Source organism: Apteryx mantelli, chromosome 17 (assembly GCF_036417845.1).
Source record: "Apteryx mantelli isolate bAptMan1 chromosome 17, bAptMan1.hap1, whole genome shotgun sequence".
NCBI classification, from domain to species: domain Eukaryota; kingdom Metazoa; phylum Chordata; class Aves; order Apterygiformes; family Apterygidae; genus Apteryx; species Apteryx mantelli.
The window spans coordinates 19,759,383-19,773,593 of record NC_089994.1 but is presented as its reverse complement, the minus strand read 5'-3'; the positions used below and the strand labels follow the sequence as shown (position 1 = coordinate 19,773,593).

At 36.9% G+C, this 14,211-nt stretch overlaps 1 protein-coding gene and 1 long non-coding RNA gene across 2 annotated transcripts in view; both read left to right on the top strand.

Moving 5' to 3' along the window:
- PITPNB (phosphatidylinositol transfer protein beta) overlaps positions 1-14,211 on the top strand; it is a 38,898-nt gene that overhangs the window by 3,264 nt on the left and 21,423 nt on the right. The window contains exons 3-7 of the mRNA XM_067307410.1: positions 420-565; positions 2,513-2,604; positions 3,218-3,225; positions 4,469-4,543; positions 5,688-5,771. Of these exons, the coding sequence (XP_067163511.1) occupies positions 420-565; positions 2,513-2,604; positions 3,218-3,225; positions 4,469-4,543; positions 5,688-5,771 (405 nt within the window). The remainder of the gene's footprint in view (positions 1-419; positions 566-2,512; positions 2,605-3,217; positions 3,226-4,468; positions 4,544-5,687; positions 5,772-14,211) is intronic.
- LOC136993564 (uncharacterized) lies at positions 7,966-12,367 on the top strand. The gene is made up of 3 exons (XR_010885937.1): positions 7,966-8,405; positions 9,778-9,950; positions 10,518-12,367. It is a non-coding gene; the product is annotated as an uncharacterized lncRNA (long non-coding RNA).

Sequence of the window (14,211 nt, the reverse complement as noted above, 5' to 3'; positions counted from 1 at the left end):
TTGGTCCTGTCGGGTTGGTATCTAGTTGGTTAAAAGTATGAACTTGGGAGGCTCAGTGCTGGAAATAAAACTAATCATTTCAAAATCTTAAATGTAAGCTAAAATTTATATTTATTTTATCGAATTAAGGAGAACTTTGCTTGTGGGACGAGGAAACAAAGAGTAACACAATTGGTATGCTATACCAAAGTGCTGTGTTAATATGAAACAAGTGGTGTACAGATCTGATTCTGGTGAACCACAGATAAATTTTGCCATATTTTGTCATATTTTACTAAATACTCTTTATAGAATGTTATTTTTCTTTCCTAATCATCTTCATTTACTACCAAATTTTCGTTGGAAAAATGTAAATTCTGTGCACATTGACTGTTTTGTCTAATTTTAGTACTGAAGTTTTGCCTCTCTTAACCTTTCAGTATCAAGTCGGGCAACTTTATTCTGTGGCAGAAGCTAGTAAAAATGAGACAGGAGGTGGTGAAGGAATTCAAGTCTTAAAAAATGAGCCTTATGAAAAGGATGGTGAAAAGGGACAATATACCCACAAAATCTATCATTTAAAGAGGTGAGAAAAGTGTTGATCCATATTATGTTCGGTTGGTTTTGACCAGGAAATGTTTAACAGTGGGGGGGGAACCTGCCATCCTTTACCATTCTGAGGTACTTACTTGTCTTTTTTCTACCACTCTGTAACTTGCTGAATTGTGTGTGAATGCTCTGGTGAGTGGGAAAACATGTGAAATACAGTGGATTTTAAATATGTAGGATGGAGTAATGCAGTAACATGTAAAATGTCTGTTCTGTGAATAGGCAGATGTCTCTCCAAGTAGGAATAATCTGAATTATTAGCGTGCAGCCAAAATGATAGGTTAGTATCACAGATGCTTTGCAGGGTAGTCTGAAGGACTGTAATGTTGATATAGAAGGGTGGAAGAAAGGAGAATGACTATTGCACTGTAAGGCTAGAATGTCTTTATTTAATCTGATATATAATGAGTTCTTATTGCATGGATATTTTTTGCGTAATGTTCTACAGAGCATCACACAAGTTCTTGCAGTGTGGTAGGGTAATTCATTTTGTGAGAAAGAATGAGTAAGAGAGAGGATATTTTTAGAAGTTATGTGTACTGCAGTGCTGATAAAACCTGGATTATTTGGGGAGATGACCCAAATCGTATCTGAACCTTCAGGGTTTTTTGGTTGATGCTACTCCAGAGGGCTGCAGTACGGCAAAGGGAAGCATATTTTTTGAATTTGTATCTGATGTCAGGTTGTGAGGTTTAGTATTCAAAATGTTCATAATTGGAAAAAGGATCAAAACTAAGTTAGAGAATTGATTGTATTTGCAGTGGGCTATTTAGGGGGGGGAGGATAAGAAAAGGCACAAATATGACATGGGATATACATACAGCGGCACCATTTAAAAGCATCTGAATGTTAAGATGTATCAGTAATGTGAACATAAACATGAAGGAAAATTTCCTTCAGGTCTGTATTATATATTATTGTTGCATACAAGTTATGGGTGGTAATTTTTTTGTTTGGCTTTGAGCATTGGACTTTCAGATGCTTGCAAACTAGAAAGAAGCTAGAGGGTAAAAAGAAGTATGGACAGCATGACTTGTATGGAAGAGTTGAAAGAACTCTGTTTGCTTAGTCTGGAAAAAGAGAAGTCCCAGGTGAGCAGGACATAAGTTTCCTGTTATGTGAAAAGGAATTGATCAGTTGGCTTTTTTCCTTTGACTGTGAAAGAAGGACGGACAGGAACTTATTTGCTGTATTTGGGGAAAAAACTGAGGAAAGAGTGCTTACATAGATTAAACTCTACCTGTCCCTTATGCAGACCCATATATGAAATTTGTTTGAACTCACCTACTTCAGGGCATCAGCCTCAAATATGCACCTAGGTAATACCAAATTTCTCTTGTATGGGATTTTGGTACTTCTTTCTTGAGCATCCAGTTTTTGACAACTGTCATGAACAGGCTGTTGGATTTGAGAGGGCAATTATTATCGGAGATTATTATCAGTAACTCTGCTGATGGCGAGCTGAAGTTTTCCTCTGAAGGCATGGCTGAAGTGGTTGAATGGCCTTCCATCCAGGCTCCAGGCCAGCTGAGTTACAGGCTTGCTCTACTGCTGACTTGTGGTTTTGCTAGAGGGTTTGGAGACGAGATCTCTTGGGCAGCGCTGTCTCTCAACAGTTGTCTTCACTGTGCTTGAGAAAAGGAGGTGTAGATAGCACAGCTTCCATTGTGATCACAAATGCTTCCAAAATTATTTCTAAATTGCTCTTAATTACTTTGTGATTATCTTCCATAATTTTCTCTTAATTACTTTGGGAACAGTAACGTTGTTGGAGTTTCTGCATATTTAACTGTAGATTACTTGCACATCATAATTTTTAAAAACCTTGAGTAAAATGTGTCTTTCTTGTTAGAATGAAAAAAATCAATGAGGATCTTCTGTTGGCAAAAATTTAAAAAGTGTGAGTGATGTTTGTTTTTCACAGTAAAGTTCCTGGGTTTGTAAGGATGATTGCTCCGGAAGGCTCCCTGGTGTTCCATGAGAAGGCTTGGAATGCATATCCATATTGTAGAACAAGTAAGCATGTCCTGCATCAAATATTATATTTTCACTGTTCTATTAAGAGATGATCTCAAATGGTTTAGGATGAAAGTGTGTGCCATCAAGTGGTAAATATTTTTCAAATTTTATTGTTGCTTTTGTGAGATTTCCTATTTCGAAAGGGGATCTGCTTCAGAAAAGCAACTTCAATGAACCAGTTTACTGGTTCCTACATAGTCTTATTGTGCAGTATCCCTAGCATAAGACTGAAGAGTTGACTGTCTTTCTCCAAATACAGAACAGAGCATGTTTGAAAGGAAGTAATTTAATTCCTCATAGTCTGTTAGAATGTTGTGAATGCTTTATTTTAATACATTTAATTGCATAAGTTCTAAGAGTAGGGTCTACTTCTTTGGTTTGTCTTTGTTGAATGGTTTGAAGTATTGCATAATGAACTTCTAAAGTTAAGGCTAGCAAACTGTATTCTGCTGAATTCTGCTGACTTGATGCACACAAATGCTATTAGTCTAATTTTCAATGTTTCTTATCCTTTGAAGCAATCTTTATATATGAAACTTGTCAGAAACTATTATATCTAATAATATTTTGTTTCCTTTTCAATTTCATTGCATGTGATTCCGTTGACCAGTTGTGACAGTGAGTATTTGAATTACTATCAGTCCTATGTTGAGTTTTTTGAAAAACGTTTTGAATCTGTTTTTACTGTTACAATTGACTCTTTGACTCTATCAAGCTAGCTCCAAGCTTTTACATATGCCTCACCAGAATTTCTGGCATGGAGCTCCCTGTTACTATGTTTGTCTGCTACTTGGCTCTAATTAGAAACAACTGTAATTTGTCAGAAAAATACTTTCATTTGCTACATCTTCTTTTGTGTCTTTACTCACCAGTACAGCTGCAGAATGTCTGTCCTGGTGTGACATAATGCAAAAAAAAAAAAAAAAAAAAAAGCCAAATCAGAGGTTTTGACAGAATCTTGAATGTGGGAAGAGCAGTGAAATAAAATCGGTCTCTATGTGTCTAAAGTCCTACTTCTGTAAAGTGAAATCCTGCCAGGGTTTAAAATGGGTTAGTCCAGAGTCTAGATGGATTGTCATAGTTAGGATTTTTTTGAAGACACCTGACAAAGAGATAGATCATGAAGACTTTAACCTGTTTAAGGATGCCCATCAGTTTAATGTTAAATTTCATTATCTGCTCACTTTCAAACATGATTTAGATAGTCACCAGGTGGATGCAACATAAGGAGTTACGAATCAGTTAGTGAACAGTGTTTAGCCTGACTCCTCATGATACACTTGCACACTGGTGTATGCTTTCTTACTTCTGAAGTTAGAAGTGTTCTGTGTTACTCTCTAGACATACAGTTCAGAGGTAGTTGGACCTTTATGATCTTAATTGTGCTATACAATAACATGTAATGTTCATTAGCTATCATCATTAGGTATCATCTCTGCTTCTCAGAATATAGTCTCAATTATTAAAAATTCCATGGAAATATATCTTTAGTTGTTCTGTCTTTACTGTATTACTAATAATTTGAAAACTTGAACATAGAGATAAAGAATTTCTGGGTTGAGAAAGAGGGATGCCAAATGAGAAAGTACTCTTCTTTTTGTATGTATGCACATTAGAGTTGAGTTTCTTAAATACTGCTGTGGTTTTGAGTTAGTACTTAGCGCTATAGCTGATATTTCAGGTTATCTCATTGTGCCCATTTCTATGTGAAGGAAAGGGACTGTTTCTTTCTAGCCTTTAAATAGAATGTGTTGCTGGTCAAGACTTGCTAGTGATTTTGTTATATATAAATACCATTTATCTAAAAGTTAAGCTGAGAGGGAGTAATCAGACTCCTTCTGTTTGATTTTAATTCTTACAGAATGAATACATGAAAGATGACTTCTTCATAAAAATTGAGACCTGGCATAAACCAGATTTGGGGACATCAGAAAACGTGAGTTGGGATTTGTATACCTAACATTAGTAATACTATCAACACATAGTCATCCAAATAAAGTGTTCTGTGTCTGGTAATGGCTGATAATTATTGTATGAAGTCAAAGCCCTACACAGTGATTAACTTAAAACAAAAGGCATTATTCAAATCCTTCTAAAGTGATCAAGCTATTTCTCCTAAAGAGATGTAAGAACAAGAAAAAAAATTTTTTGTTTTGTTTTTTTTTAATTTTGAAGTCAGTGCAGCTGCTTGATTCTCATCTGAATATTTAAACAGGTTTTCAGTAAGTGTAAAATTTTTATTTCATATCCTTTTACCTTAGGAATACTAGTGCTGCTTTTGCTAGCAAGTTTGAAAACAGCTTTGGCAAGTATTTTAGAGTGGGATGAAACTGCTGTTTGTCTTTATACATTTCCTTAGAGTTATGTATTGAACCTACTTCTGTAAATTTTCCAGGCTGGTGATACACTAGTTTTTGTCCTTAGAGGGATGATTCAGTATACAGGTCTCCTTCCTTTCTTCAGGAGCTCTTTTATTGATATTGACAAACATATTTATAAAGCATCCACAAAAGTATAGTTGTCAGTATGTTTTGAGTGCCTGGATGAACTGTTCTAACCCTAAAGAAGGGATATGCTGTAAGAATTAAAAGTGTTTCATGGGCAGTTCTGCTTGCCTTTAATTGTAAGTGTAGGTATGCCTAACAGGCTACCTTTAATTGTAAGTGTAGGTATGCCTAACAGGCTGCAGGTACTTGTACAGGTTGGTTACATCTGGGACCTTTATGTAACTTCATACCACATATCTTTCACCTGGTGTGTATTAAAGGCTGCATTTCAAAGCAGTTCTCTATCTAGCCAACTTCAGAATGTGACAGGCCTATGATTCAGGGAACTTACTAGATTTAGTCAAGTTACTGAAACCTGCCATATCTGTGCTTTGGAATTTGTGCGGGCTTATTTCTAAATCAAAAAGCTTGTCTGGTTACTGAATGTGTAATGTTTCTAATTAGTGTTTGATCTCACTAGCTATGATGAATGTGACAGAAGAATACAGCTTAATCTTGCGTAAGCTTGCATACATACTGCATCCACTGTGTTAAGATGACAGTCTGAAGATCATTCCTCTTCCTCCTTTGCAGGTGCACAATTTGGATCCAAACACATGGAAGAGCGTTGAAATTGTCCATATTGACATTGCAGATAGAACTCAAGTAGAACCAGGAGTAAGTAAATGCTCAGCTATTGGGATATAGTTTTAACATGCAGCTAATTGTATTGATACTTTCTGTTGATGGTGAATAAACTAAAAATGCAATGGATTTTATCCAACAGATAAATGAAAATTGTCTTGAATAGAAGCATAATTTCAAAAGTTCCCTATTTAGTAAATGACTTTGTAACTTTAATTTACTGAGTTTGACTTCAAGGGTGACAGACTTTTGGCACAGGTGTAGCTTTTACCTTAATTGTAGATAAAGTAATTGATTTAATCAAGCAAATATTTGTGTGCTCATCTTGGTGTGTGAGACCAAGAGCAAGAATCTATCCTAGCTGGTCCTTCATGATAGAGCACAGTATCTCCACCAACCTGTCCCTGTGCTTCTGCTGCTACTTCTTGGTAACAAATTGTTTAAATTGTTCTGTCCCTTTACTCATCCTTCACTCTAGAGTTAGGGCAATCCCAACAGGAACCATCAGGTTTTACTATAGAAGTCTAAGAGAAGTGGTTTTTTTCTTTTAAAACATTGTTCAGGAGGGAGTTCTCAATAGATGAATTTTTCATTTCTTCTGAAATGCTGTAGACAAAGCTGATTTTGCTTTAGAAGGTTTGGGATTACTTCTTCAGTTTTCTCTTAGTGATTGTTTTGGCAAACAGAAGCATCCTGAATACACCAGAAATCTGTCCACAGGAGCCTGTGGTCCATTCCTTGAGAACTTAGTTTGCTATCTTCATATAAGAAACAAAAAATTAAGGAGAGGTTTTATCAGTAAAAGTACATGGTTGTTCAGTGAAGTTGTACGTGGAGCGTAGGTATAAATTCATAAGTCACAGCTTTAACCAAGAGTGCATGGAGGTCCCATGTTAGCTTGCTTATACGTGTGATGGAATTAGGCAGCTGGAAAAGGAGAATGTGGCAATATACATGAGAGGAATCCTTCTGAAAAGCTGTGTTTAGTCGTGGGCATGCACACTTTCAACTTACTGCCTTTTCAGTTGCATCTTGCACAGAAAAATAGTGGTGTGTTGAAACTGTTTGCATCAAATTCTACTGATATAAATATACAAAGGGATTACTAGTTCAACTTTCTCTGCCATGTTAAGATTTTTGCTAACAGGAGAACATTTAATAATTGTAATAATTCCCATTCTGTTTCCATCTATTATCAATTTTTTGTTAACCAATTCACAGTGTGTATGATTGATCTGATTAAGAAGGTAGCATATGTTGATTTTAGAAGGTGGTTTATGCAGCTTTAGAGGACAACCTCACTGCTCTTATTTGCCTGTCTGTCTCTCTCACTTGGTATTACTGCTGCTGCTTTCTACACATCTTTATCCACTTCAGTTGTTGCCTGGTTTGTTTTAATTGTAACAGCTGGACTGTTTTATGTGTAATCATTTATTTGGGGAGAGTAGGAAAATGGTATGTCCTGATACCTATATTTATCAGTTTGTGTTTATATAATAACCTTGTCTCATTTTCATACAAGCAGCCATTCTCCATACTATATAACTGTTATTTTCTGAAAATAACTACTTGGATGTCCTACACTGTGGGGAGAGGGCTCCTTTGCAGAAAAGTAGAGGAAGAGGGCAAAGGGTTCTGCTTCATAAATTTCCCTTTGTATTACCAACATAAGTTTATAACCTGCACTATTGCTTAACTGATGTTTAAGAGATGATCTGTGGATTTACATGTGTGAAAATACATTGTTTGGAGAACCTCCATGTAAATCAAATTAAATGTGTCTTGCCTATTTTAATGCAGCGAGGAATCGTTTTGCTGCCCCTTGTTCTTTCTGACATTCCATATGACCTTAGAGATGAACTGGCAGGTAAATGTATGTTGTGCATTCCCTATTCCATGCCTGGAATTGTGGCAGACAACTACGATGCTGTCATCTGTCAGAATGCTTGCTTGATCACAGTATGTGTCAACAAACAAAGGGTTGTGCTTATTATTAATGTTGTTTGAACTTAAGTATTTATTCTGTTTGAAGTATTCTTAGTGAACAGCACAGTTTATGCTGTATGTCCTCTTGCACTGTTAGATTACGTGACCTGCCTATGATATTACCAGTTTGCTTTGTATGGAAGACTGACAGATGGTGGTATGCTAGAAGAAGTTCCATTTTTGGCTCAGAACAAAGATCCATCTAGCCCAATATCCTGTTGGTGGCCAGTAGCAGATATCTGGGGAAAGGGAAGGATGAGAAACTTGGGAAGTATAGAATGCCAGAAGCTGGGAGATGCATATCTGTGGAAAGATCAGTCTGTCCTTAAAGGACTTCCTGAGCTAGTGGTTACATCTGGCCTGTTGCATTCTTTAGCCACTTACACGCCCATGAGCTCATCTAATCCATTTTTGAACCCATTTATACTTTTGACCTTTCTGGCATCATGAATTCCCTAGTGTGTTAGGTGGTATGGAGGAAAAGTACTTCCTTTTTGCCTACCTGGAGGGGCTGGGGGGAGAGAAACTATTTACGCTTTCTGCACAATTTGTCTTACAGATTTTGATCGTCTTTCCTTTTTCCTCACCCACCTCCTCTTCATCTTATCTTTCCAAGCTGAGAGTCCTTATCTTTCAGGCCTTCTTCATATGGAAGCCACTTCATATGTCTGAAAGTCCTTGGTACTATTTTCAGTATATTATCCATTTTTTTATATCTTTTGTATAATGTTTGACCTATACAGAGGACCCGAAATAGCGCAGAATTGTTTAAACCAGTGTCTTAGTCACTGCTGATGTTTCTGTGTTCCTCTTCTTTTCTAGTAACTCCTAACACCATTTACCTTTTTAGCTGTAGCTGAGCATTGAGCAAATATTTTCAAATTTAAAGTCACAATAGAGCCCATCATTGTAAAGGAGTAGTTAGGGCTAATTTTCACCATATAATTTGAGTATTCTTAGCTGTTTCACCTCCCAGACATTAAGTTTTGCAAGGTCTTTTTGGCTCTTTAGTAAACAAAGAGTGACTTTGTGCCCAAACTTTTATGCCAACTTAGATAACTGAGTTATTGCAAACTGACATCCTTTTCACTCCACTTTTTTGCCCTCTTTCCTAGACGGTTTAGAATTTGTTGGACAACAGTAATTCTCTGGGGCCCCACTTGTAATCTCTTCTGTTATGAAAATTTGCAGTTTCTAACCTTTATTTTCTCTGTTTTTTTACTGGTTATTAGTCCATGAGAGAGACTTTCAATTTATGCTAAGATAACTTAGCTTCTTTATGAAGTTTAGGTAATGGACTTCATTAGTTTTTGTTTTTGGAAGTTCAGATACATCATAGTAATAGAATTGCCCTGATCCACATGCTTGCATTATGCCTTACAGTTTTGGAATGAAAATTTCCCCTATGAAAGCATTAGCTGTGTTCCATATGTTCTGTTTGCTCAGAGGTTCTTTCCCTACTATTTCTTCCTCTTTGTTCAGTGATATTAGAACGATTGCTAGCTCACTCTGTTGAGTAGTCTCTAAAATCACTTACATTATTTGTCCAATTTCTTTTAATGTTATAATGTTTTTTGGGAGCAATTATCATTGTAAGTGGCTGGGGGGGTTGGAGTGCTAACTTTTTAGGTGCACTGGAAAAAGGAATCCTCAGTGCTGTCAAAGGAAAGTTTTATTTATACATTTATTCTGTCGGTCATTGCTTTGCCTGGAAAAGTAACCCTAGTGCACTGTCTTGGATAACAGTATTACTGAGAGAATGGAACTACATTTAAAAGATCCAGCAATTTTGATTAAAAAAAAAAATTCATATGTTCAAGATTTATCTTTGTGTTCAGTGAATGAACCTTGGCCGAGCCATTGTAGTGTGGCAGTTACTTTAGCTTCAGAACTATAATTAACATAAATATAAAAATAGTAAATTTCTTGAAGATACTAATGGCATGCATATGCTAACTCGTGCTCATTTAAAAATGCATAGAAATAATTTGGCCAACATCTGTGACTTTCTTTAGGTATAAATTTAACTCTGGCCTCTCTTAATCATCTCCAGCATACAATCAACATAGCTTTATGTGATTTGTATATAACAGTCGCTTCCCAGGAGAGGAGAAATTCTTAAAGAGTAAGCAGAAGTGAACACTCAATTAACATCACAAGAGGCTACATTTTTGGAAGCAATTTGAAAGAAAATAAGCGTAATGAAAACAAAGAAATTGAAACCAGGTTTGTAGCCATTTCTGTGCAATGAGGAGATTAGATGTTTCATTTGAGACCATATTAGGACTCAATTTATAATATGGTAGGTGTCTAAAAAGTCCATTTTCCTAGCCCGGAAGCTTAGTATCATCAAGCATTTTACTGGTAGCAGTCTTGGAACATTCTGTCTTGGTCATGAAGTAGACTCTATATTAGCAGAAGGATCACATTACACCTCTTAATTTCTTTAAAAAAAAAAAAAAAAAAAGTATTTCAGTTTGAAGGAGAGAGAGAAAGCCCTATTGCCTTAAACTGGATTTTTATCAGACTTCAGTTCTGTGAAGCTGTTTCATTTTGGTGTCCAGATGAGACAGGTATGTGGGTGCATGGGCCATTACTGATGCTTTGCTGATGGATGGTGACTAGATGACTTTGGATCATGTGATTGTATCTTTATTCTGAAGTTGTTTTTCAAGTCTTGTTAAACTCCAATATCAAACTGCCTTAAGTGTTTACAGTCTAGAATACAAATTACTGTGTATTGAAGAATGCTACAGTGTTTATGGGTCTGAAATGTTTATTCTCTTTATTTAGCTGCTGCTGAGGAAAGCCCAGTGACTTCTAAAACTTGTGTGATCCATGGGATTGTGGATTCTGTAATGTCCTTGAGTTGTCTAAAAATACATTAGTGATCAGAATCCATGTGTCTAAATGACAGTGTTGTCCTATGTTCAGAGCACCTCCTGAAAGTCACTGAATGGATGTATCCCTGGTCACCAGTGTTCTCTCTTGTGCCAGTATCCAGAGATGTGTGCAAAACAAACAAACAAACAAAAAAAACACCTGACTGCTACAGACCTGGCTTTTTGACCCGAGGTGTTTCTTCTGCTTTGCCATGATGGACATTTGTATCCAGAAAGGCTTGTCTGAATCATTGAATTTGAACAGATGAACCATTCAACCTTCAGCAGTACTACTTTGGAATAAAGATGCACAGGATTAAATGCTTGCTCAGGTGATCATTAGATAGCCCTTTTACCTTCTCCCAAACTTCAGCCTGCTAACAGAACAGGATTTCTTCATGTTGGGGATGTTATTTATTGGTTTGGAAAATGGAAACACTTGTATACACTTTGAATTTTGCTTATTTCCTTCTGTAGCGCCCCATGATTTGCAGTTTTAAATACACATCTTAAACTGCACATCCCATAGAACAACCTATGTATATATTAATTGAGCTTATTTCTACCTTTCTACTGTTTCCTCCAATTTTTTTGTCCCCTGACTGAGGTTTTTTTCATGCTGCCCTGGGTACTTGCAACTTTTTTCCTAGACTGCCTTATAAAAAAAGTCTCTTCCGTGGAGTCTTTAACTTCTAGTACAAAGCACAACACTGCAGTTTTACTTCTGTGCTAATTTAACAAGGCTGATTTTATTTTTCATTTGAACTTCAGCATTCTTTCAAAGGTGAGATCAGGTGATAGTTCACCTGATAGCTGTCCTGCAGTTATAATGCTCTTCAGGAATTGACCATAAGATGTTCATTATTGAGAGGAAGGTGCCATTTAGCTAAACCTACCAAAATATGTGAATGCTTTTCTTTTATATCAGGAAGTGGAAAGTAGTGCTGGTGATTGTTTTGGTTATGAGACTCAGGAATCTTGCACTGCACTGGGAATATGACATACTTTGATCAACCTGGTTTTGAACTTTTATAATGCTGTGAACAATGTGTATTTACAGAGCTTTGGGTCATATAAGTGAAAAGTACTGTTATTTGTTTTTTTTCCCCACAGTCAACGTTATGTGTAGTATCTGCTAAACAGCACTGATATGTGTGTTCTCCTGTTTAAAGATTTAATGCAATAATGAATTGGGAAGCCAGAAATTGTGTCTGCCTGCCCAGTCAGTCCTATACTACTTGGGAAGTTTTTGTCATGACCCTGCAGATAAGACACCAGACTTGTATCATTTCTTGTGTTGGGTAAAAGTTTTCTTGAAATCATTCTGTCCTGTATATATGCTTTCAAGTTTTATAGTACCTGGGAGAATGAACAATGAGCTATCAGCAAGACTGTTATGACTTTTAGCAGGTGTCATAAATGAGAAGAGGTGGTATCACCTCTGTAATGTTGTTATTCCCACTACATTGATGTGTCTCGACGTAACTTTTAGCCTGTGTTGGAGGGCTGCAATAGCTTTCTCACTCAGCAAAGAATTGTAAAAAAGTGCCTAGATTCAGGGTTTGTTGTGATTATTGGTTTATCTTACATAGTTCACAGTGTCTCTAAATAATTCACTATTATAGCTTGCTGAAAAGCTAACTACGTAGGTCTGTTGCATTCATGCATGGGATACTGTAATTTGGGGCAGAAAGTGCCTGTGAAACAGTATTTGTGTATTTCTGTGAAATATATTTTTTTTAACTCCTCCATATTGTTACCTTGCTGCAAAATAAAGTTTTGCTTGTGTAGCTTTCAAGAGGGCTTCCAGATTTTTTAGCTGTGCTGTTTGTTCCAACAGTTGACTGCTTTTCTTCCTAAGAAGGACTTGTTGCTGTCAGGAGTTACGCTCTTGCTGCATAGATATTTTCCTTAAACTCTGCAAAGAACTGTTGTTTATTTGTGCTCTGGCTTTAGTCCAGTCTCCTTCATTGCATGCTGGTGGGGCTTATGTATTGAGACGAGTTCCTGCAATAGTCTCTTGTCCATCTAGACTTTAATCTAGACTTTTCTTTTTCTCCCCCTTCTGTCCTTAACAAAACTTGGTTTAAGTGAGTTTTGAAATGTCTTGGTTCAAAGCTTCTGTATATGGTCGCTAACAGAGAAAATTCTATTATGACTCATATATTTTCTTTGAATCTTTGTTTTCACTACAACATTTGACTTGTAGATAATATGTATTTCCATTGTTTCCAACTGGGCTTGCCTAAAGGCAAGAGCACAGTTGCTTTTTACCTATGTTCCTGTGTAGTGAGAGGTAGGATGGCAGATAATGTCAGGTCTTGTGGACTGGTGTGCTCCTATGGTATTTAGTCAAATAATTCCGCAAGATAAAATAATGCTCTCAAAGTTGCATATGTGAGTTTAAATGCCAAAATACCAAAGCAAAGATTGCATATGTCAGCCGAGTTCTTACTTTAGTTATCTGACCACTGTGTACTTGAAAATCTGCATCCAGCACCGTGTTTCTATAAGCTTGTATGGTATACACCATAATATACATGTATGAGGTTCCACAGTGTTTTGAGGGGGTTTTTTTTAGTGAATTAATGCAATTTTTAATATTGGCTTTTTGGAAGATTTTGGATGAACATCCTGTTACCTGGAGATGGTGATGCTTGTTGGTATTCTTGTTTTGTTTTTTAATCCTTCAGGAAGGAGATTGCAATGCAAATGTGGAATTGTCAAGTATATATCACTTTAATCATTTGGCAAGACCGTTTATACTTCTGCTGTGTGCATTATACCGAATGTAGTATCTGTCTTTCTGTTGGAGTTATAGTCTTGTTTTCCAAAGTTTGTTTAACTTCCTTTAAACAAGCATGCTGACTTCTTAAGTCTTTTTTTTCATTAATGGTTTACTTAGATTTTGCACTGTAGTGCTTACAAAGGAAAGTAGATAGTTAAACTTCAATATTTACAGCCATGTTTGGAACCATTTTACTGCAGACCTTTGACAGTGGCTCGCAGTGAATTGCAGAGGGTGCCCACTAGTGAGTTGAGGTGTTTCCTCTTTGGTGCGTGTTTAACCGTGGGCATCGTGCTGGGGTAATGAGGCATGTGTTAGTGCTGGGTAGCCTTCTCGGAGCAAGGTGGTTCTTCCTGTCGCAGCTCCTGAGCGTGGCAGGACTGCAAGGAGTGATGCCAGTTACTGTGACTGAACGTTTGGAGTGGAGGGATTTTGGACTTTCGGAGGGGATATTATAAGCTAGGGTATTATAAGCTAGTGCAAAGGTTACAGTCCAGTTATAAGTGATGTCACCTCATCAATATATGTGCACTTTATAATCTTAGTGATTCATCCAATCTCCTGTGGATTTTTCTTACTGGCCTTGACACTTTCAGATTGGACCAGGACAGCGTGCTTTTTCAGCAGCGAGCAACACTGGATGCTAAGGAAGGTGAACGTCCCTCTGCTTCCCAAGCAGAAGCGGTATAGGAACGAATAACCTGTTTAGGCAACAGTTACGTTCAGTGTTGTCTAATTGGAACCAGAAAGCATGACCAGAAGCCTATGCTTTTTAAATCCTGTGCACTGCAATTCCACATGGTTTACTTATCACCAT